Genomic DNA, 21,641 nt, shown 5'->3' on the forward strand with positions numbered 1-21,641 from the left:
AGGGATCAAAGCAGATAACTCAGGCTGTGCATTTAAGCCACAGCCACGGGCATCTCTGCTTACCTTCACTGGTCACTCCTTCTTCTGGCTCGTTTCCTTTCTGCAATGGGAACAAAAAGGTGTGTGAGCACACAGGCTGCACCTTCACTGTTACCCTCTACACACATTCAATGCAACTGGACAGCTTCAACCACTTCTTTCCATGTGGTAACCTGGGGAAATCACACATCTCCCACATCGGGAGGCCACTGGTGACATTTCCCTGTGCTGAAGAGCAAGAGGATGAGCACTAGAGATGCTGCTGAGGATTGCTGGTGGATAGCTAACCTTCCCTGTTGGACCAGTGCTGTTTCCACTTCAGTCAGGAAGGTCTGGTCAAGAAGTGAGCTGTGTGAGTCACACAAACCCTGTACAAGATGACATCTCTGTCACAGAGTCCAATGTGGTTTGCATTGTCTCTTCAAATCAAATGCACTTTTAGCTGATAAAGGACACGTCACAGAATGGTTTGAGGCCAACGCTGCTCCTGCAGGAGCTCATTTTAGCTTTCATACAAGATCCAGCAGCTTTCCTGGTGCCCATGCTGTACAAAGACAAGCCTAGGGTAGGCTGCATGAAGGATGCTGTCCATGAGCTATGAAGGCTGGGATGCCAGGGGGTCAGTGCATTTCTACCTGCTGGGTGTATTTCAACAGTGCTTCAATAAGGAAATTAAGAGTCCAAGGCTGTCGCATCCCTGTCAATCCATCGGGATGTTAAAGATGGATGAAAATACTTCTTGAAAACCTGCTTTGAAAGAAAGTCTTTCTCCATAGCCTGGTTTCACAAAGGTTTTTAATGCCTTCAAGCATCACAGCCACCTAGAATCTACTGGCTTTCTACTGCAGAGGTTTCCAGAGGAACACGCAGCGGCCACTGCTCCACATGCAGAGGGGTTCTGCTTGTCCCAGTGTACCCCCAAAAGGGTAAGGAAATCAGTAATAATTGGACAACCTAATGTGTAACTTCCTCAGCTGAAACGAACCATGAACAAAAACAGGATGGGGGGGGGCGGACCCAGAGTGAAACCCAAAACTCCAGTCCAGACTTTGCTTTCCTCTTTTTGAGCAAGACTACCTGGGGGTGCTACCCCGAGATCTCTCCATGAGATCTCTTCTCTTGCTAAATTCATTTAAATGGCAAAGATAAGAGGATACTATTTAAGCAGAGGGGACATGCTACACTGCCTGTGTTTCTTTAACAAAATGAGGCCAGTTTGTAATTCAATTTGAAAATGACTTCCTGGACCCAGGCCTGAACAAACTACCTGCAGCTGAACACCAGAGACATTCAACCAGTGCCAAGCTCAAACACTGAAACCCAGAGTCTGCTGCAGCACTTGAGGAGGCTTTGGAGAGCAGGAGGCTCTTTCTTCCTCTCAGTACAGGCAGCTCCTCCGGTCTGATGTGCTGGAGCATGCCTGCAGCTCTGCCAGAGCCAGGCAGCAAAGCCTCAACTCCCAGTGAGGAGCTGAGCAGGCAATAGCAAGGGGCTGGGGGAGACCTTAAGGAGTAAGGAGTTACCTAGGGACAATATCTGAAGCTGGAAGAGTGGAAGGAGATGATCTAGGGGAGACTGAGATGAGCTCTTAGGCGGAAGCTCTTCCCTGTGAGGGTGCTGAGGCGCTGGCACAGGGTGCCCAGAGAAGCTGTGGCTGCCCCATCCCTGGCAGCGCTCAAGGCCAGGTTGGACACAGGGGCTTGGAGCACCCTGCTCCAGTGGAAGGGGTCCCTGCCTGTGGCAGGGGTTAGAGCTGGATGAGCTTTAAGGTCCTTTCCAACCAAAACCATTCTGGGACCCTGTGATCCTTAGGAATATGGTGAGCACAAGGAAACAGTTGAGTTCACTAAAATCATGTTTAAAGGAAGTCTCAAACGTGACCCAGCACCCGTCTCCAAAATGCACTTGGTTAATTTGAGTCAGATGCTTACATTAACAAAGAGACCAAAATAAACGTGCGCTGGCTGTCTCACTGCTTAAACCACTGTGTGTTGGGACAGCAAAACAAACTCCAGAATGAGGGAGAAGCTACTTTTAGTTCTGTGTTCTGTTTGTTTAATAATCACCAGACAATAATCAGCCAGGAGAAACTGGAAGTTATAAACACTGAAGAAAGTGATAATAAAGATTTATCAAAGTCTATTATGAACCATGTCATTGCTGCTTGCCAGTGTAACAGAGATATCTTGATCTGAAAGGAGGCTAAGCCCTGATCCAGCATCTTTTAGAATCAGGCCTATATATAAGCAGGTACTTACCGTCCAAGCTTAAACATGTGCTTTAAGTCATGGAGAACAGAGGTAAACTTCAGCACATGTTTAAATGCTTTTCTGTCCGGGGACCAGAAACACATCATTTCTGGTGTGTGCGATGTTAACATGGAGAAGTGAAAAGGAAACAACCCAGAAATGAATGAAACAACATTTGGACTGAATTGCTGAAGACAACCCTATCTCTTCCTGCTTGGCTACTCCTTTCCATGGGAAATAAGCTATATGATTTGGAAGTCTCGCTGCTTCCTGTTAAGAGAAGTACCAGCAATGCATTGACAGTTATGTGTACAAGTGCCCGTGTGAAAAAGGAAAATATAAAGAGTCTCACCAAGTCGGTACTGAGCCACTCCTCAATGTCATCCATGACAGAGGACTGTGCAACAGGGATCTAGGGAGTGCAGCGAGAGAACAGCAAGGCAGGCAAAAACCAAAACACATCCACAATCATGGCCACAGAGCGATGGAAAACGGCAGAAATCAGATTCAAAAAAAAACAAAACAAAAACAAAGGTGTAAGATGGGCTGGAAGGAAAAAAAGGGGAGAAAAAAAAAGAAAAGGCAACAAAATATAAATGGCATTTTAAATAAAGAAACACTCGGGGAAGGAAATGATGAGCAACAAGGCTAAATAAAACAACCCAAGAGAAGATTAGGGGGAACGACGTGACTTGATGCCAGCGTGACTTCTTGACCACGTATTAAAACCATCAAGATGGACTGATGGTTCTAATCGTGATGGTGGAAAGCTTTTAAGGGTAGAATACTGGATCTCAGTTAGGTTTTGAAAGGTTAAATTTGCACCTTTTTGGTTTGGACAATGGGTATTAGGCACAGTGAAGGGTTAGCAAAATGAGGGGCTCAAAGTCTTCAGGCAACACTCCTATGAGGACAGTCTGGCTTTCGCTGCACGTGGAGGCAGTCACAGCTCGGGGTACACAGTCCTGTTTCCTTCCAGTTCCTCCTCCCTCCGCATCACTGAGCCTTGGCACACTGGATTAAAGCAAAACTGTCCCAGCTCCATATTCTCTATATTCTATGACCTTCTCCCAGCAGATCCCAACCTGTGCCAGCATGAAGTGTGGAGTCTCAAAGGTGAAGGTGAGGAGGATGGGGCAGCAGCTCCTGGCGTGCGTACAGGAGGAAAGCACAGCACAGCACTCTCAACTCCTTGTCAGGCCTCTATGGATGGTGTAATGAAAAGGCATGGAAGGTTTGCATCTCCTCTTGTGACAAACCCACTCACATTTCACTGTGTGACGATGACAGCAGCATGCTGAGCGCTGAAGTTATCTCACAAAGTGCTACAGGCAACGGGGTCAGCGGAGGGAAACTGCTGCCCATTAGGTGTAGAGTTTCCTGACTTAACTACACTGCTTCAGTACAGCTGAGGGCTGCAGGAGTAAACAGGAAAACTGCACAATAGATCTCGTGAGGACAACCTGAAAAACACTTGGAAAACCAAGTCAGACACGCAGGTTTCCAGGCCAGAGCATAGCAGTGGGGCTGGCAGGCAAGAGATCCTGTGGTGCTGGAGCACCTTCCACTAGATCAAGTTGCTCCAAGCCCCATCCAACCTGGGCTTTTTCTCCTAATCAAGTGGCCCTTTGTACTAAGGAGGCTGGTTAAGCCCTTGCTTGAGGTGAGGTCTGTGAGGGTGGGTAAGCTGTGTCTAAGGAGTAGAAATCCAGGGGTCAGCCCTAACCATCTCCTGCTGAGAGGCACTGGGATGATGGCTTGGCTCTGACTCTGCAGGCTGCTGGACAAAGTGCATGGGACAGATCCAAGAAGGGTGAAAGGTGCAAGTCGTCATTTTGCTTTCAGCTAATACATGAAGATCCCAAACAGAAAAGAATTTCCTGCATTTTCCTTTGGAATGGGCCAGATGAAGGATTAATTGCTCCTTTTTAACTTGCAATGGAGAGCTGAATCATGCACATACTGCAAGGTGGCCACTAACAAGAGGCGGGCTCTGCAGACATCTTCCAATGCATTCCTTTCCAAAGACAAGTTGGATCTTGTAGGATTGGCTTGTTGGTTTAACAGCTTTGGAGAAGACAGGCTTTAGAGATACAAAGCAATGGAATTATTCAGCCTACAGCAACCTAAAAACTCCAGCAGAAGTTTCCCTGCTGTCTCTCTCCTGCATTGCTGAACACCGCACACAATAAGGGATGCTTTGGGAGGTGCAGCCTTCAGAGCTGCTATGAAAGGTGTTTGAAGGTGTCTTTAAGGATAGGATAATGTGTATGCAGGGGAGGAAGAAAATAGCAGGGTTTTTTTTTGCTTTTCTATGAATAAAATAAGAGCAGCTGTTCTATAAGGTACATTATGCAGTCTCTGTGTTGGAAGGAGCACAGTTCAAATCTCAGTTATCCCGAAAACAGGACAGATGACTGAGCAAGGAATGGACTCTTGAGTTTGCAGGAGTCCTGGAAGAGCAGCTCAGCAGTACAGGACTCTGTGCGGCTGTGTTCTGTAAGACTTCAAGAAAGGAAGGAATTCCACTTTCAGACAGACCTACTTTATATAACAAACACAAACCTCACAAGTGCAAGAACACTTCTCACACAGGTCATATATAAGGCGCAGAGAGAACTGCAGGATAAACATTTGAGCACGTCAGCCTTTTGCTATTCAGAACTGACCTTTTAAAAAGCTTCCCCTACCTTCCAGCACGCCACAGAAGTGCCAAGGGTTTGTATCTATTGCTCCTTCCCTCCTCAAACACAATTTATTGTGGCAGTCGGAGCCCCAGCTCCCCCATAAACCATGGGTTCAACGTCTCACGTTTAATTTGCTCAAGACAAAAGAAGGGGGGAAACTCTCCAGAGTAAGTGGAAGTTTTAACACACTTTAAGACTGCACCATTTCTATTCCAGCTGAAAGTGGCCACACGCAGACGTTTGGCTTTTGCCAGTCTCTTGCGGATTTGGCAAGTTTCCCCTTTCCAGAAGCCCTGAACTGGAAAGTGTGGAGGGGAGTTTTGTTCAAACTAATCCCCTACAACACAACAGGAGCAATGGGAAAAAAAAAAAAAATCAATGAGCTGGTTTACACATTAAAAAGAAACAACAGTTGCTGGGAACAAACAGCAGTGGCAGCCACAGACTACATGGAAATGGCTCCAGAGTGGGATAGCCTCTTGTTAATACTTTGATTATGCAAACATACACGGTCTAGTGAAGCTCTGAGTCTTGGCAAGACAGTTCCCTCGACAGTCATTGTTGGCTGCAAGAGCTGTTTTTATACCCATATTGTGATTTCTTTGAGTCTATACTCAAAGTCAATGGAAGTGAAGTCACAAAATAGTTTTGGGTCCTTTATGTAACTGGCCTGAATTAAACGTTGGGCTTAATGTTCAAGTTCCTTCTTTATTTCGTCTTTGGAAAATCCTACTAATGGGATCATCTCAACAATCCCAAAAGGGAAATGGAAAAGGAGGCCTAGAAGAAAAAAAGGAAGCACTCAATCCCACAAAACCCATAGGAACCTGGAATTCAAGGTCTTACTTCGGTCTAAGTTAGATCATGTTGGTGTTCTCACTAGCAATCAAAAGCCAAAGAGTATTGCCAATAGATTTCCTCACAAGTCATATAATCCAATATTCTACCCTTAAAAAGACAGCTTAAGGTTATTATCATCACATTTTATTTCTATTAAAGATGATCCCACTGGAAAAGAAGCAGGTATGAAATGACAATTCAGGTTTCTAGGTGAGCTCATTAATGTTCTTCAAATGTTTAACAAGGTTCATGCTAATTGTTGCTAGACTACTGTCTTGTAGTAGCTTAGTTAATTCCACTTTCTATAACAAAGCTGACACCAACACTTGGTTAGTTGCTATTCACTCCCCCCCATTAGTTAGCAATAGTAAAGAGTGGTCTGTCATTCCTACAGCAGCAGAATGAGCACTAAGATGCGTATTAGCAGTCTACTCTCGCTTACTACTACAGTCTTACCACCTATTTAAAGCTGTTGTAATCTTGAAATAGCTGCCTGGCCTCAATATTATAACATGTTTGACTTCACAGGTAAGGGTTTAATTAGCTACTTGATTACTTGGAACTGTGTTTGCGCATTGCATAGACAGGGAAAGCAAGAGCTCAGGTGCAGTACGCTCCCCAACACAGCCTGTTGTGCCCGTACAACAACCAGCCCATCTGGATCTGATGGCATGTCCAGGCAGTGAAAGCCTTCATTCATGTGGGTGTCCCTGTAGAGCGGCTCCATAAAATGCCATGGCTGGACAGGGAATGAAACCCATGTGGTCTTCAGAACAAGGGAACATGCCTGCTTGCCTTCAAAAGGGAGAGGGGTCTTACCACACTGAAGAAATGAGATCTTCCTATGTTTATCTATCTGTCCACAGCTCAAGCACTTTAGTCCCCAAGAAGATGATGTATTTCAACAGTCTCATGTTACCAAAGGCATTTCCACATCTTAGATCCTATCTCTTTACTGAAGGCACATAGTGGCATCCCACTTTGTTACCGATCAACAACATCTCAGCAAAGGTTTCATTTACTCTTTACTCACATATCTTTATCTCCTCACCAGCCAGGCATGCTGCTGGTGGTCGAGATGCAATGCTGAAAGCTGTTCCTATCATTTTCTGTGACCTCTGGTTCAGTTTGATTCTACCCAAATAACACCTGCCCTGATGGGGTGGCTTAAGCAACACCTACTTCTCACTTTCATTACAAACACCTACTTGGCATGTGAGTGGGGTGACAGATGATTCTAACAATTAGATCTCAACAGCCACCCAAACTCATGAGGAGGGAACTGGAATTACCTGCACTAAAATGTGGTGGCCTTATGCTCAAGTCTGTGCCTATGAGCTGCTGATACAAACCCCTGTATGACACCTACCTTGCAAAAACCCAGACCGTACACTGCAAACAGACCCATCACTGGAACAGCTCAGCTGCCATCCCTAAATCACATTTGAATCACAAACTTTTCTGTAGCTAACACTCTGTCTACATTAGCTGGAATGGATAAAGGCATGGTTTGTGCCTCCGTGGTCCTGGCATCCCTTTGTCAGCAGAACTGAGCTGTACGTGAAGCTGAAACAGAAGCAACACTGCCAAGAGAGTACACAAAGCCCTGAGTGAGCCTTCCTCTGCAAAGGTGTGTTGGTAGAACTGGGATGCACAGAAACGGAGTGAGAAGAACCCAACCCTAAGCTAAAACATCACAGTTTGGGATACAAAACATATCACGAGGGATGCTCTGGCATGGGGAGGATGCCCTTTCAGTGGTCACAGTGTTGTACAGGCACAGCTAATGGCAATGTCAGCTCACCCCTCTTATACTTCTCCAAGTACAAAAAGCTACCAAGGGAATGTGCACATCAAGTTCATACCTGGGATGCTAATTATTCCACTGGTATTGCAAATGCTACAAAGTCATATTAATAAATATGGTTAAGAACTACAGTCAGTTAAGAGGAAAACAGAGTTAATCATTAGTTTTGGTTTAGGCATTTCTCTCTCACATTTAGCATACAAACAAGGTGACAGGTTTGTAAGAGCAGCGACTGGCTGGACAGCCAGATCCCTTTCCCTCCCCAAATCCATAGGCCTCCACGAATGCTGCAGTATCCTTTTTCCAGGCTGAATAACCACAAGCCAATGAAGGAATATTGTCTTTGTTTTCTTAATAAAGCAGTGGTGAGAGTGGGGGGAACAGCAGGGGGGCCGATTTCATGCTTCCCCGCTCTTGTAAACAGTGGAAAGGCAAAGAAGAGGAACTAACTAAATCACTGGGTTATTCATTATGGATGAACATCTCACAGCGGCACAGCACATCTCGGGCTGCAACAGAGCCACCAAGCAGCAAGGGCCTCCGTGAACTACAGTCAACACTATCAGAGGCGAAGCAAACGCTGCATGCTCCACAGCTTTTCACTCTGGTGTTGAGCTGGGGGTCTCTGACAAGCACCAAACTGAAATGCTGGCTCCCAAGGACAGCGACCTACAGTTTGGGTTGACCCACGTGTGCTTGCAGGCACAGCACCGCTTTTGGGTGCTTGCACAGGCAGGCAGATAGAACTGGATGGATGCACGTGTCCATGGCATGCAAACTCCTCACAAATTCCTAACCTGCCCCTCAGAAATCACCTGGATTAGCCCTAAATCTAAAGGAATAAATACAAAGTGTTTCACAGATTATTTGATATTGGATTTTATCAACCTTACGCTCTCTGGGATGTTTCTCTTCATAAGCACTGGGCAGCCTGGTCTGGGATATTCAAGGCTCTCCCTGGAGTGAGGCATTCCTGCCCCATGGGGCCTCCTGACACCCAGCCCCACAGTCTGCACTGCAAGTGCACCTCAGCCCAAAGGGAATTCTATACTGTGCCTTTACTGAACTCAGCTCCAGCCAGGACTGCTTCAGAGGGAGTTTGTACAGTCACATCATTGGTACTAATCTCAAACAACACTTCAAATGATGGATTATGGCATCCAAAAACACAAAACTGGTCTTAGAACTTGGCTTTAAGGCATAGCTGAGGCTATTTTTTACCTACCTCTGACTTCTGCACTTAAAGCAGGCTTTTGAACTGCTCTCTGCAAGCCTGTTGATGAAGGACAACTTCAAACCAGGTCAACATGTGCAGAGATTCCGTGATGTTCAGAAGCCTGATTTTATCAGAGCACTGGCATCACTAGACATGGGAATTAAACCCTTAAAGCCAGAAACACTCTTGTACCTTTTGGAGTCTGAATCCCAATGCCAGTGGGGTGCAAGAAGTCACCGTGGGGAGCAGCTCTCCCATTCCTTTCATACAGAGCTATCCCTGCATTATTCATTCCAATAAGTATGATCCTACAACTTCCATATGTTTATTCCAGACCACATACTTAAGCACAACCAGAAAAGGCTGCTTTAAAGACACATAGGAAGTGCCCTCTTTATGGACAAGATCCAGGAGACTTGTGTTTATCCCTCGAAAAGTGGATACTGCATAAGTAAATCAAGACAGTATAAGGAACCAAAAGGATCCCCAGGCTTCTTCCAAAGGCAGTGGGGGATCCTACAGATGATTAAGTTGGTTACAGGCCTGTATAAACCAGGAATTGGTGCAAATCTTTCCCTTTGCCCCAGGAAACGATGTAGGTAGGAAATAAACTCCTTGTACTGTCTGATTTCAAGCGGTTCAGTAGGGCAGGACAGGAGGTGAATGGAGGATGGTTATTCTAGGTGAAGGGACTGGGGTGGGCAATAGGAATTGCTTCACTGGTGAAGTCCTCACCATTCCTTGTGTAATTAGCCACTTGTCTATGGGCTCCATGTCTGAGTTCCCACCTTTACCTCTCCTCTGTGTTGAGAACAGAAAGGTCCATAAAGAAAGAAACCACAGCAACAACCCATGATAAAGTAACAGAACAGCAGCAAGTTAAAAACTTCACATACACGTAACACACAGACAGAGATCCATCCCCCTCTGCTCCCTGTCCGCTCTGTGGCGGGACGGGCCTCCCCCTGACCTCTGCACTTCCTATGGACAGTTCATGGTATTTCAGCACTTCCTCCCCACTGATATTAAAACCCAACGTCACTGACTATAGCGAAGCTGATGTTTGTCCTCTTAGAAGGAAGATGCAGGCTACCCAACCTACTAAATTCAGACTTACTGGAAACACCTGTATCACACACTGTGGAGTTTCCCCTGTTTATGAAGCTGGGAGTTGCAGCACACCCTAGTTACCTCCTCGATCTCAGCACACTGCCCCAAACTTGAAGTGTGACAGCTCTACTGATGGTGCTGAGCAGGAGGGTAAGTAAAGCAGTTTGCTGCAGTGCTCTGGCAACCTTTCAAAGTGCCCCTCTTGAGGAGCCGCAGAGGTTAAAAGGGCTATGTTCAGTTGCAGACTGCATGGCACAGCAACACAGAGACTCCCAAGATGGTTCAGTGTCATTCAGCATCTCATTTCTGTGCCAGGGCATGGGTACAGAGTCATCTCCAGCTCCAGAGGGGCTTGCCTGGGACAGAGCACAGTGATTCCAGCCCTCCAGCCCTGGTAGAACTGGGCCAGCTCAGCAGAGCCACTGGTGTGGTTATGTACGACACCCATATACATGGTGCCCCCATTCCACACATAATGGAGAATCAGCTGTAACCTTTGACATCTCATTTCAGTACTCGTGCTGCAAAAGAAGGGGGGGGACAAAACCACTCCAACCTCATCTCCTCTCTGGGTAACACCAGAGGATTGTTTCTTGGCCACCTCTCCTCCCAGTCGTGATCACGCAACCACTCTGCAGCAACGAAAGCAATTCCCAACATGGAAAAGCAATATTAAGAAAACTGTTATTTTTAGCTCCTCTCGTTTCCAGCTGCTAAATCATATGAGAAGCCAGCTCATGCCACGTGAGCAGCCATCTCCCTGCAGACCATTCTGAGAACGGCTGCATTAGGAACGTCGGATGTGCTGGATTTTACCCCTGGAACAAGACACGTGTGAAGAATGTGTTGCGAACCTCTTGGCTCCTCCCTAGAGCTGCTCTTAAATTAGCTCTCTACCCAAATGAATGCGTGTCGTTTGGTTACTGAGCGCTGCCAGGGGGTTTTGACACACATAACTTGAGGAGGGTTTAATTTCCTTGCAGAAGAGACACCCACAAGCCTCGCAAATGCTTGACACAAAGCAGGGTTAACCCACGAAGGGCTGCGTTTCAAAACAAGCGATTCTGATGACATGATGCAGTCAGCAGGACCTTTGAAAAGAGGCTGAAAGGCTCTGCAACACCTCAGAGCCCAAAGTTCCCCAGCCCGTAAAGCCTTTGCCTCAGAAAATACTTTGACCATCAGATTAGCTCAGACACAACCCTTTGAACTGACACCACTCGGGGCAGAGGTGGTGTGAATGACACGTCCCACCAGGACCTCAAGCAGAACTGGCTGAGAACAAAAGTGTTAATAACTAAGGACACGACCCCGTGGCCACCAAGGGGAATACGGCCCCTTGACCAGTAGCTAAATGCAGGCCCCTTTGCTTTTCCAGGAACAAAGAGGAGAGGCTCAAATCCTTTCCCAGGTCCTGCCAATAACTCAGCTCAGTGATACTGAGGGCTTGGGTTGTCACATTGGCTTCAGGAGTTCCCCTCTCACCCCTACCTTAATGTACTTCTGCCTTCCCATGCTTCCCCTTTTTCCCTCGCTGCTGCCATGAGTTTTTGTGGGGCTGAGCTTGAAACTGGTCACGGGGCTGACCTGGCTTATAAATTACCCTTTTCTGCAGCAGGACAGGGACAGGAACAAGCAGCTGGATTTGTGGAGGGGGGTGGGGGTGAGGATGCTCCATAAGGAATCATTGCTGAAGCCCTGCTGCCATTGAACTACAGCCCAGGCAGGCAGGCAGCTGGGATCTGACCCCAGCTGGCTCCCAAAGCAAATTCCCCCTGGCTCAGAGCACAGGCTGCCAGCCATGCCAGCTGCCCTGAGCGCTCCCATTTCAACTTAGGAAAGAACTAGGGCGGGATCAGCCTAGGCACAGGGAGGCAAATCTCCATGGAGGGAGGTGTGTGCGCTACACTGGCTCTGCCGTGCTCCCTAGTGGTCAGCACAGGCTGGAAAAGGCTCTGACCTCGTTCCATCATCTCCAGACTGACAGCTGAGTACAAAAGAGCAGGGCAGGTTTAAAAAACAGGGTGGTAGGAAGGGGTTGAGGGATGATTTGAAAGCTCTTTTCACTTCTGCCTTCACCAAGGCACGCAGGCAAAGCTGGCCAAGCTCAATCTCTCAAACACGTTTCTAGCATCAGCTGCTGGGAGGTGACAGCACACGGGCCTCCTCTGCCCACACAAGAGAGCAGGAGCCTGCCCTGGGACAGACAGAACAGACTGCATGCAAGGGCACTTCCAGCAAGGCGTGTGAAGCATTAAGTCTCTCCCTGTAACTTGCTCTTGTATCCATGCACTTAGAGCAAAGTCTAATAGATTAAGACTACATCAACTTTCATAAGGAAAACCAAACCAAATCCACACCAGTGTTCACAAGACATTCCCCACTTATTCTTTTCAGCAGTGATTCCAGTCAAAGAGCTGAACCCCCGCAGGCAAGCTGCAAGAACACAGGAGAATTTACCCACTCTGATTATGATCTCTTTTAGGCTGGTGTGCTAAGTAGCAGCTCTTTAGAGATCATTACTGCGCAAGTACTTGCTCCTAGATATCAATTTCAAAATAGCCAGTGCTAGCATGTTGCTGGAATACAGAATGAGAAGTCTCAGTCAAAAGCAGCTGCCTACAGCTTGGATTCCATGCACGGCTCCAGATAACGAAACACAGAGCAACCACCTACCCCTCCTGTGTTCTGTTTTCGAACATCCAGGGCAGACGCTAGTCCTTTGACAGCCTGTGGATCCTCATATGTCACGCTGCAAGAAAGGAACAAACCATAGAAACAGAAGGAAGTCCAGCAGTCACCCACGAGGAATGCACTGGCTACTCTGATTTACACCCCTGGAAATCAGAGAGCATGCTCTTTTTCTTAACAAGACTTCAAACACACAAAGTGTATTCCAAGAGGAGGAGCGTGCACTGTATAAAGACCATCCATCAGTTTCAATAAGCATGTTGAAGCAAAGAGGGTAAGACCAGCATTATGAAAGGAAGGCAAACAGGTTATGAGGCACCATAAGCGTGTCCAAGAGCTAGCAGAAGACTATGAAAGGAGGCCAGATTACGGATTATGTTTTGCAAAGCTCTGAAGATGACATTTGGAAGCCTGACCTTGGTACATGCATGGGGGGAGGCAGGAGGGGGGGCTCGAAGGCAGATGAAATAACTAAGGAACTACAGTGAAGCATATGAAACAAATGCACTATTTGCAGAGCACATAAAAAGAGCTTCTTCAATTGCTATGCAAAAGGGACCTGTCGTAGTCAGGTGACAGAGGCAAGAGCAGCATTTCTCAGAGCACAGTGGTGAGCCATGAGCTGAAGCAGACGCTAAGACCTGCCCGTAAATCAGCCCCTGGGAGGAGCTGCATGTCTGAACAAGAGGAGCCCTTCCTCCTCCAGCCTGCTGGCTTCTCCCAGGCTCTGAGCACAGCACCCAGAGGCTCTCACCTACACAGCACAGCAAGTCACACTCACATCTTCCCTGCCTTGCTGCTGCTCCATTTATACAGCGTACAACCCAAGGAAGATATAGCAATCCTCCCTTGTGAAATCAGGGACTGATATGTGCTCCTTGTTCCATTAGCTCACAGAATGAGATAGAGGTGCAGTGTGGGAAGACTAGTTTCGTGCTTCATTTAGCACAAGAGACAGAGGGACCTCTATTAGATCTCTCTGCAATGCATCTCCTTTCTGACTACACATTAGGGCTCTCAGCCTGAAATCTCCAGTGGTAATGCATGCCTCTACAGCGGAGCATGTCTTCTCAACACAGATATTACAGCTGAGGCAGGACCAATAGCTATATAGATAACTGCAAATAAAAGATCCTGATAGATTTGCTGGCTCAAGCTGGTAAGTTTTGGCCAATTTGCTAAGGTCTGAGCTAAGCTATTTAACAATAGTTCTTAGTGTGAGACAAGATATTGATGATGTTCTAGCTGCTCGTAGCTACTACGTCCTCTAGAAACTGAAACCAGGAGGGAAAGAAATAATATCTGAAAGAAAAATATCCAAGTGTGTCTTTTACTGAATCTCACTTGACAGGGATCAAAGGATTTCTTTGTAAGTGCCTAGATTTATTTCACATTAAAATAATGTGACCTGTTAAATGCCCTTCAAAGTGCCAGCTTTGCAGCTCTGGAGATGCAAGCCCCATGCATATAAACAAATTAGGAATAGCATGGCAGCCAGGCAAGCTGCACTGCCTTGACAGCCTGCAAGAGCCTGACTGCTGGGCCAAAGGGAGACTTTAACTGGATGGTAATTCTGTTTCCAAGCCCTTGATGACAGTAATTCAGTCACCAAAGCATATCCATGACCTTCAGGTGAAGGACCCTTATGCTCCTGTATCTCAAGCACTGGCTGGGTGGATGGGATGACAAGCCTTTATGAGAGGAAGCATCTGCAGAAATAAAGGCAAGTACATTTCCAGGTTTCCAGTGAGCTCATTAACTGTGACAGTCAAATAACATTTCTCAGCTGGCCTGTTCTGCCCACAGCAGCAGGAACTTCTCCACTTGCTCATCCTAATAATGACCAACAGGATAAGGATTGGATGAGAAGCACAAAAACATAAACCAAAACTACTTTTTCACTCTGGAACAAAGTCAAGAAGCTTCAGATTTATGCCCTTAGAAAACAGCAACCCTGTGACTCAAACAGTGCTAAAGACAAACTCCACGTACTTCTTTCGCTGCTCAGCCAAGGAACTGCCTCTTGTCTGTGCAAACATGTCGAAGTCATCACGAGGATTCGAGTGCTGGAGAGAGCTGAGTGTGCCGCTGACACTGTTTGTACCCAAATCTGCAACCAGAGGCACAGAAAGGAAAGCAGTGAAGCAGCAAACCATATGCAAGCCCCACTGCCACGACTATAGAGGGTACAGAGGATGTCATTAACAACACAGACAGCTATAGATACCATCTAGTTCACAGTTGCAGTGCTCAAGTTTTGTCCAGAAGAGGCTGGAGGCTGCTAATCATGCATCCCTTAAAAGACAAACGTAGAGATTGTCTTATTCCTCCTGAAAGCACCACACCATAAGTATTCCTCATTGAGAAGCCAGCATTTGGGAACTGGTATGCAGCTGCTGCCCATCTCATCCTGAATAGGCCCATCCCATTCGCTAACATGGTCCAAGATTTTGGGCATGGATATTAGTCTTGCCACAATGCTCTCAGCTACTGACTGTGAAATCAACAGGTTCAGGTCAAGTGACAGGATATTGCTGCAGTGCGGAAAGAGGTGGAGAACCTTCAGTCAAATCGAGTGATCCTACCAAGCAATCTTTGGTTTGATTTAATGTAAAATACTTAATAGTTTCATAAAGCCTTTCACCCAAAGATTTCAAGTATTCTTTGTAGGAAAGGAATCAAGAACATTCACAATAAGGGTTTGCACCGGGTGGTCACATTGGTCACAGGGACCTCAGCAACCGCCAGAATTACTCCTGCAATCACACACACCGATTGCCCAGCAGCCTGCACATGATGGTCAAGACCCACAGACCTGTTAGGTTTGGAAAAGTCCATGCATTGACCCTGGTGTTCATCAGCACTCCTCAGATCAGGTACTCACCAAGCCCTGCAAGCTGTGAAGAAAGTGAAGACGGGGGAGCTGAGTTTCCAACCATTGGGCTCACTACAGCTGGAGAGCCAGGACCCAGATCTATTAAGTTATCTTCTGTCACCTCATTCAGTACCTGTTGAGACACGAGAAACAAAGCAGTTTACACATGGCAGAGGGTTCTTCTTGCACCGCAACACCAAAACATAATGGGTGCTTCCTTGCACACTGCCAAACGGACCAGTCTCTTGGATACTACAGTGATAAATGCAAAATAAGGAGGGTCAGCCATCAAAAAACCCCTCAGTTTGACTGCTCAGCACAGCCAGACACTCTCCTGGAGGTCATCAACATCTCTTCAGATTTAGTTGATATCTCTGTGTTCTCCATCTCTTTTAGGACTAGGCCAGCAACATATCTAAGTCAAACCGAGTTTGCTGCCATCTTCCACATTAGGTATAAACTGCTTTCAGAAGCAAAACTTCTTTGTTGTGGCTGAAGTCACCATGCAGAGCCAGTGCTGGAGTTTGCATCAGTCTGCAGTGGAACAGCCATCAAACAGGCAAAGTAAACAGAGGAAACGGTTAGAAGGTGGTAGAACAGTAAATGTAATAGTGATACATAAGAATGCATCACAAACTTGGATCTTGAACACTGACTGAATAAGAACTGTAATTCTTCAGCTTGGAAAGAGGCTGCTGAAAAAGGAGAGGTTCCTAAGCTTATGGGTAGCATTAAGAAAATTAACCTGCACAGTGGCATTGTAAGACACAGTGATCAAATGTGAGCAAAATAGCTACTAAATACCCCCCAAAATACAAAATAATGTATAGTGAATCTGTGGAACTCGCTACTTAAGGGCGCTAAGAATGCCTAAAGTCCGCATGGACTCAAAAGCACCCATAAAAGTTAGAGGAAAGAAAACCCATTGAGGACTGTAAACAGAGATGTTTTAGTGGAGTGGCTTCCTGAGCTAAAGGCTGTCACTTGTGGTTTGCACACCCTTAGGCTCTTTTCCCTGTATCCACTTCACCACTACAGGCAGAAGAGAGGGATGGAGAGGTAAAAGGTCTGATCCCAGTGATATCAGTACGGTCAAACTGCTGATATAATAAATGGAGTTAGGTACTTACTCCATTGCTGGCATTTTGTGTTGAACGTCCCGATCTGTAGCGCTCAAATCTGTTCAGAAAACAACAAAAAACACAACATGGATTATCAAAACCACCAATAAACAGTGAAAACCACGAGTTTAACAAAGCCACGACACTGAATTCTGCTTTTGCTGGTTCAAGAAGGAACCCTGGAAGTGTTAACTCCAAGCCAGGACAAAGGGAGGATAGATGCAGAAGTTGCATTCTTGGCAAATGGGGATATTAAACTGACTGATCTCATCTTGCTGCACACACATGGCTGAAAAACACTGTAGGATTTGTCTTTGGTTTGGGTTGTTTTTCTTCCATTAAGTGCTTCATGACAGCCTATTCTGTTAGCCAAGGGACAGGAGGAACTGCAGCAAGATTGATGCTCCCTGCTAAATAAGCTGAGCACGGCAGCAAGTCTGACTCCCACTTAACAGCTCCCTCTTGCTGCAATCGATGTAAATGAGAAGCCATATGCAGGTTAGGGCACAGCCCTGCCCAGGCAGCACATGGCAAGAGAAACAATAATGAGCAGATTCATTTCTTAAAAGCCTAGGTTAAAGCCTGTCAAAACCTAAGTGCAGATGGGTTGGTCCTTTCCAAGAAGGAAAAGTAATGATGCTGCATGAAAATTCTCATACTACTCAGGGGCAGAAGAATGGCAAGATCTGGTCTCTTCTCTACTCCTTCCCCAACCAGATGGACATTTGGGGCTGCAAACCTGACCCCAGCTTTCATGAAGTCAAAAAGCAGAACTGCCTCCTCCCAAGGCCTGTCTGAGGCCATTTCAATCTCCTTCCTTACCAGGAAGAGCATCATGATGACTCCAAGACATTCGACTTTTCCCTCATTTAAAAGCAGTTTCACATGCAACCTCTCTTTTCACTAAAACCATGATATTAATATAATCCTGTGGGTTTTCTCCCAGATGGACAAAATACAACAGGGAATCTCGAGCAAACTGAAACCTTTTCTTGATGTAACAGAGGGAAATGCAGACTTCGAAGGCAGCAAAACCAAACTGAAGCCCAATTTTCAATTTTAAGAAACTGTGGGTGTCTACTATTATTGGAAATCCAGCTCCCTTAGCTGGAGACCTGAGACACCTCCCACCTCATACTTCTCACCAAAAGGCTTATGAACCACACATTGGTTTACATCCAAAGCTTCCCCAGTGAAGGCCAGAGCTCCTGCTTGAGTGGCTGACAGAGCTTGGTACCCAGACTAGAAATCAGCGTGACGAATGTGGAGCCATTGGAAGAGCAGAGGAGGAACTGGGATTTATGGAAACATTCAGACCAGTGCAGCTATTCCAGCACAAACAGCTTGCTAACATCACTCAGCTCACCTTTCAGTGTATAATGACTACAAACACATTAGCCCCAGCCAGCAAAGGCACAGATGGAGGAGAATAAGGGTGAACAGACTAAGCCTTAGTGACAGTTACACTTTGCCACTTGTAGAATCATGCCCGTGCATGAAACACACACCATTTCACTTGAAAAGCCAGCATTTGTTTCAAAGTTTGCCCTGATCTCCTCTGAGCAACTAAATCAAAGACAAAAATCGAGGCCACTGAAGTCTCCTCTCCAGCCTTCACCGTGACAGCACAGCTTCACAGATCTAGAGTCTCATTTCTTTTTAAAGGCTTCAGAAACAAAGCCCTGTGCAAAGAGCCAGGAACAAAGGGTGCTCTTTAGTGCCTCACACCCCAGGCCTGTCATTAAGGGGAAGATTAAACTTTCCCAAGCCTGCTCCATCACGTGTCACCTACTGCAGCAGATGTGGCTGACAGCGCCTTTGTCTAACATGTCCCAAGTCCTGTGACCCACGGGGATGAGTCCTGCAGACCAGCTCTTCAAAACCCCAGCTCTGCACAATCTTTTCTCCAAGATTTTAAGTGTTAACTTAAAACCTAAACATGCACGAAGGTCAGGCCCACCTCAGAGAGCTCCCCTTGCACCAGCACTGGAACCAGAAAGCTCAGAGATCAGAAGGCAGAGAGCTCATGGGAGCCTCCCTAAGCAGCACAAGCATTTGTGCAGATCCCAAGCTAGCAAGCAGAATTAGCGACTGAGGCTGTGCTGTTTTGGATCCCACATCCCTACATCTGCACAGCACTGCACAACAGGGACTTGCAGACTGAAGTCTCTGCTAGTTCAGAGAGTTTTGCACAAGGTTGCCTTGGATCTTACAGATACACCCCATAGAAATTCAGTGGCCAGGACAAAAAGCCCAAATCACAGTATTAAAGGAAACAACTGAAATGGGAATTTTACCATACAAGCACTTTGTAAATTCCTTCTGTGGCTTGGTTCTTGGCATTCTGTTATATTGGACCATTGGCCCCATCAGCCAGGTCTTGTCAAGTGTCCCATTTCACACACAATAAAAACCCAGACCGAATGTAAATAATTGCCGGAAAAGATGCCCACCTTTCATATCGAAGGAAAACGTTATTTAAATCATCGTTCACATGCAGCAGCTCCTCTGTGACTTCTTCATTGGACACTCGTGAGATAAGCTCCACAATTCTCTGCTGCATTGCTCTACAGGTCCGGTTCAGTTCCTAGGAGCAATGCATTGTGCACACACATTCTGATAAACAGCTAGCAATAAGCTCTGTTCACAGCCAAACATGTCCCCCAGCTGAGAAACACTAAGGCAAGTTTATCTTTGCATGATTAAATGTCACCCAAAAGCACATCTAATCAAACACCCTTCAAGAGCCGATGGCATAAAACCTTGAGAGCCTATTTACAATTCAACATCCTGATTCTTCTTGAACTCGGAGCACTTCAGGAAATAAATATCTGTATTTTAGTGATGGGGTTTAAGAATAAAGCATGTTAATACAACAGCTTTTCAGAAGACAGCTTTCAAGGAAAATTCAATCTGTCTTTTTTTTTTGGCAATAGCATCCTTAGAAACTGAACGATGGACAAGTAGGGAAAGTCACTTGTAGTAGCCCTGAGTGTTGGGGACAAAGAACCTACCAACTGCTGAGAACATGAGGGTGAACACAAAGCAAGGAGCAGGAGCATGAAAAGATGAAGCCTTCGCACACACTTCATGGCTGAACTACACACACAAACGTTCCCTTCAACTGAGCAAGTTACCCAGGCAAGAGGCTGCAAAGAGGCAGTGGGGAGTTTCAGAAGAAAATGTTAAAGGATATATAGCAAGAGTGTTTATTTCAGAAGTCTCTCATGCCAAGAAATGTAGATTTGAGTTTGCCTAAACCATGAGTTCTCCTGCTTCCAGGACACCTCTTCCACCACAAATCATAGAATAGTTAGGGTCGGAAAGGACCTTAAGATCATCCAGTTCCAACCCCCTGCCATGGACAGGGACACCTCACACTAAACCATGGCACCCAAGGCTCTGTCCAACCTGGCCTTGAACACTGCCAGGGATGGAGCACTCACAACCTCCCTGGGCAACCCATTGCAGTGCCTCACCACCCTAACAGAAAAGAACTTCTTCCTTATATCCAATCTAAACTTCCCCTGTTTAAGTTTTAACCCGTTACCCCTTGTCCTGTCACTACAGTCCCTAATGAAGAGTCCCTCCCCCCAGCATCCCTAGAGCCACCCTTCAGGTACTGGAAGGCTGCTATGAGGTCCCCACGCAGCCTTCTCTTCTCCAGGCTGAACAGCCCCAACTTCCTCAGCCTGTCTTCATACGGGAGGTGCTCCAGTCCCTGATCATCCTCGTGGCCTCCTCTGGATTTGCTCCAACAGTTCCATGACCTTATGTTGAGGACCCCAAAACTGCACACAATGCTCCAAGTGAGGTCTCACAAGAGCAGAGTAGAGGGCCAGGAGCACTCAGCAAAATTCTTTACTCCTGAAAGTCCTCAAGACCAAAGATCAAAAGTGGTCTGTTGAGGAGGAACTACAAGAAGGAACGTGCCATATGGCACGGCACCACTGATTAGGCCCACGGTTTTACTTCAATAAGCACTGACATTCCAACTGAAGCATGTTCCTCTGTCACCTTCTACCCCCTCCCAGCCTCTCTTCACAGCAAAAACGCAGCCCTAACCAAGGCTGACTTGTTGGTACACAACCTTGGGGATGAAAGCAAAAACGTGTTTGTTTTCCTTCCTTGGTCTGACATCCTAAGCTCTGGATAAATTTCACCTAGTGCAATCCAGCTGCCTTAACAGCTTGAGGAATGTGTTCTCCAATGTCAGTTTTGATCCCATCACTTGCGAAGCAGATTGTGACATTTCAGAGGTTTGTTTGCTGCCTTTCCGAGCGGGCTGACAGTACCTATCTATTCTGCTCAGAGCTGGCTCTCCAGCAAGCTGTTTACGTTTGATTGTAGGAGAAAATGTCAGGAATTATTTAAGGAGGAGAGGGCTATATAAACCTCAAAGCAAGGACTCCTCGCATGCAGCACCCGGCTTATGGCTTTCAAAAGACTAACCAGCCTTTGGTAGCAAAACCAGGCTCTCCCCAGCTCTGTGATTCAGATTTAGGATGATTTCAGTCAAAGGAGGGAAGCAGTTGGAATAAAGAATCCTTGCTGTCACTCCATTTTATGATCAAGGTCTTTCACCTTAAAGCTATGCTGTAAGGTTATGCTGTCAAGATGTTAGGAGCTGTTCCTGAATGTAAGCAAACTGTTCTGTGCTGCTCTGTCTGTCATGGTTTCCTGGAAGCTTCTTTTGTTTTGAGCAGCCCGACTCAAATGGGCAGTAGCTGAAAGGCTCTTTATTGCAAAGCCTCTCATCAGCTGCCATCATGGCTCTAAGACAAACACACAATGCCGCTGCATGGGAGAGACCAGTTTTTGGATGGATTTCAAACACTGATGTATCACAGAGAGCAATTCCCTGCCTTCCTCCAAATGTACTGCTGTGGGAGCCCATCCTCCCTGCTGGAGGCTCAAAACAGAAGCCTATTTCTGAAGCTATGGAAAAGCAAATACCATGGTAAGGGCAGCAGCTGGAATGTTAGCTCACAGTATTCCTCATCTGT

General features: G+C 46.4%; 1 protein-coding gene across 15 annotated transcripts in view; it reads right to left on the reverse strand.

Moving 5' to 3' along the window:
* TOM1L2 (target of myb1 like 2 membrane trafficking protein) overlaps window positions 1-21,641 on the reverse strand; it is a 56,989-nt gene that overhangs the window by 5,646 nt on the left and 29,702 nt on the right. For 12 of the 15 annotated variants that reach the window (XR_010613747.1, XR_010613749.1, XR_010613742.1 and 9 more), the window contains exons 8-15: window positions 19,089-19,222; window positions 16,645-16,693; window positions 15,524-15,647; window positions 14,632-14,749; window positions 12,625-12,700; window positions 9,574-9,639; window positions 2,641-2,700; window positions 64-100 (exon numbers count right to left, since the gene is read on the reverse strand). Coding sequence is in view for 4 of the 15 variants with exons in the window: in XM_065684667.1 (XP_065540739.1) it covers window positions 64-100; window positions 2,641-2,700; window positions 9,574-9,639; window positions 12,625-12,700; window positions 14,632-14,749; window positions 15,524-15,647; window positions 16,645-16,693; window positions 19,089-19,222 (664 nt within the window). In the remaining 11 variants the exon portion in view is untranslated. Of the gene's footprint in view, window positions 1-63; window positions 101-2,640; window positions 2,701-9,573; window positions 9,640-10,124; window positions 10,581-12,624; window positions 12,701-14,631; window positions 14,750-15,523; window positions 15,648-16,644; window positions 16,694-19,088; window positions 19,223-21,641 lie in introns of those variants that run through there. The other 3 variants (XM_065684669.1, XM_065684670.1, XM_065684671.1) reach the window with 3 other exon arrangements.

The sequence above is a fragment of the Lathamus discolor genome, chromosome 6 (genome assembly GCF_037157495.1).
Source record: "Lathamus discolor isolate bLatDis1 chromosome 6, bLatDis1.hap1, whole genome shotgun sequence".
Classification (NCBI taxonomy): domain Eukaryota; kingdom Metazoa; phylum Chordata; class Aves; order Psittaciformes; family Psittacidae; genus Lathamus; species Lathamus discolor.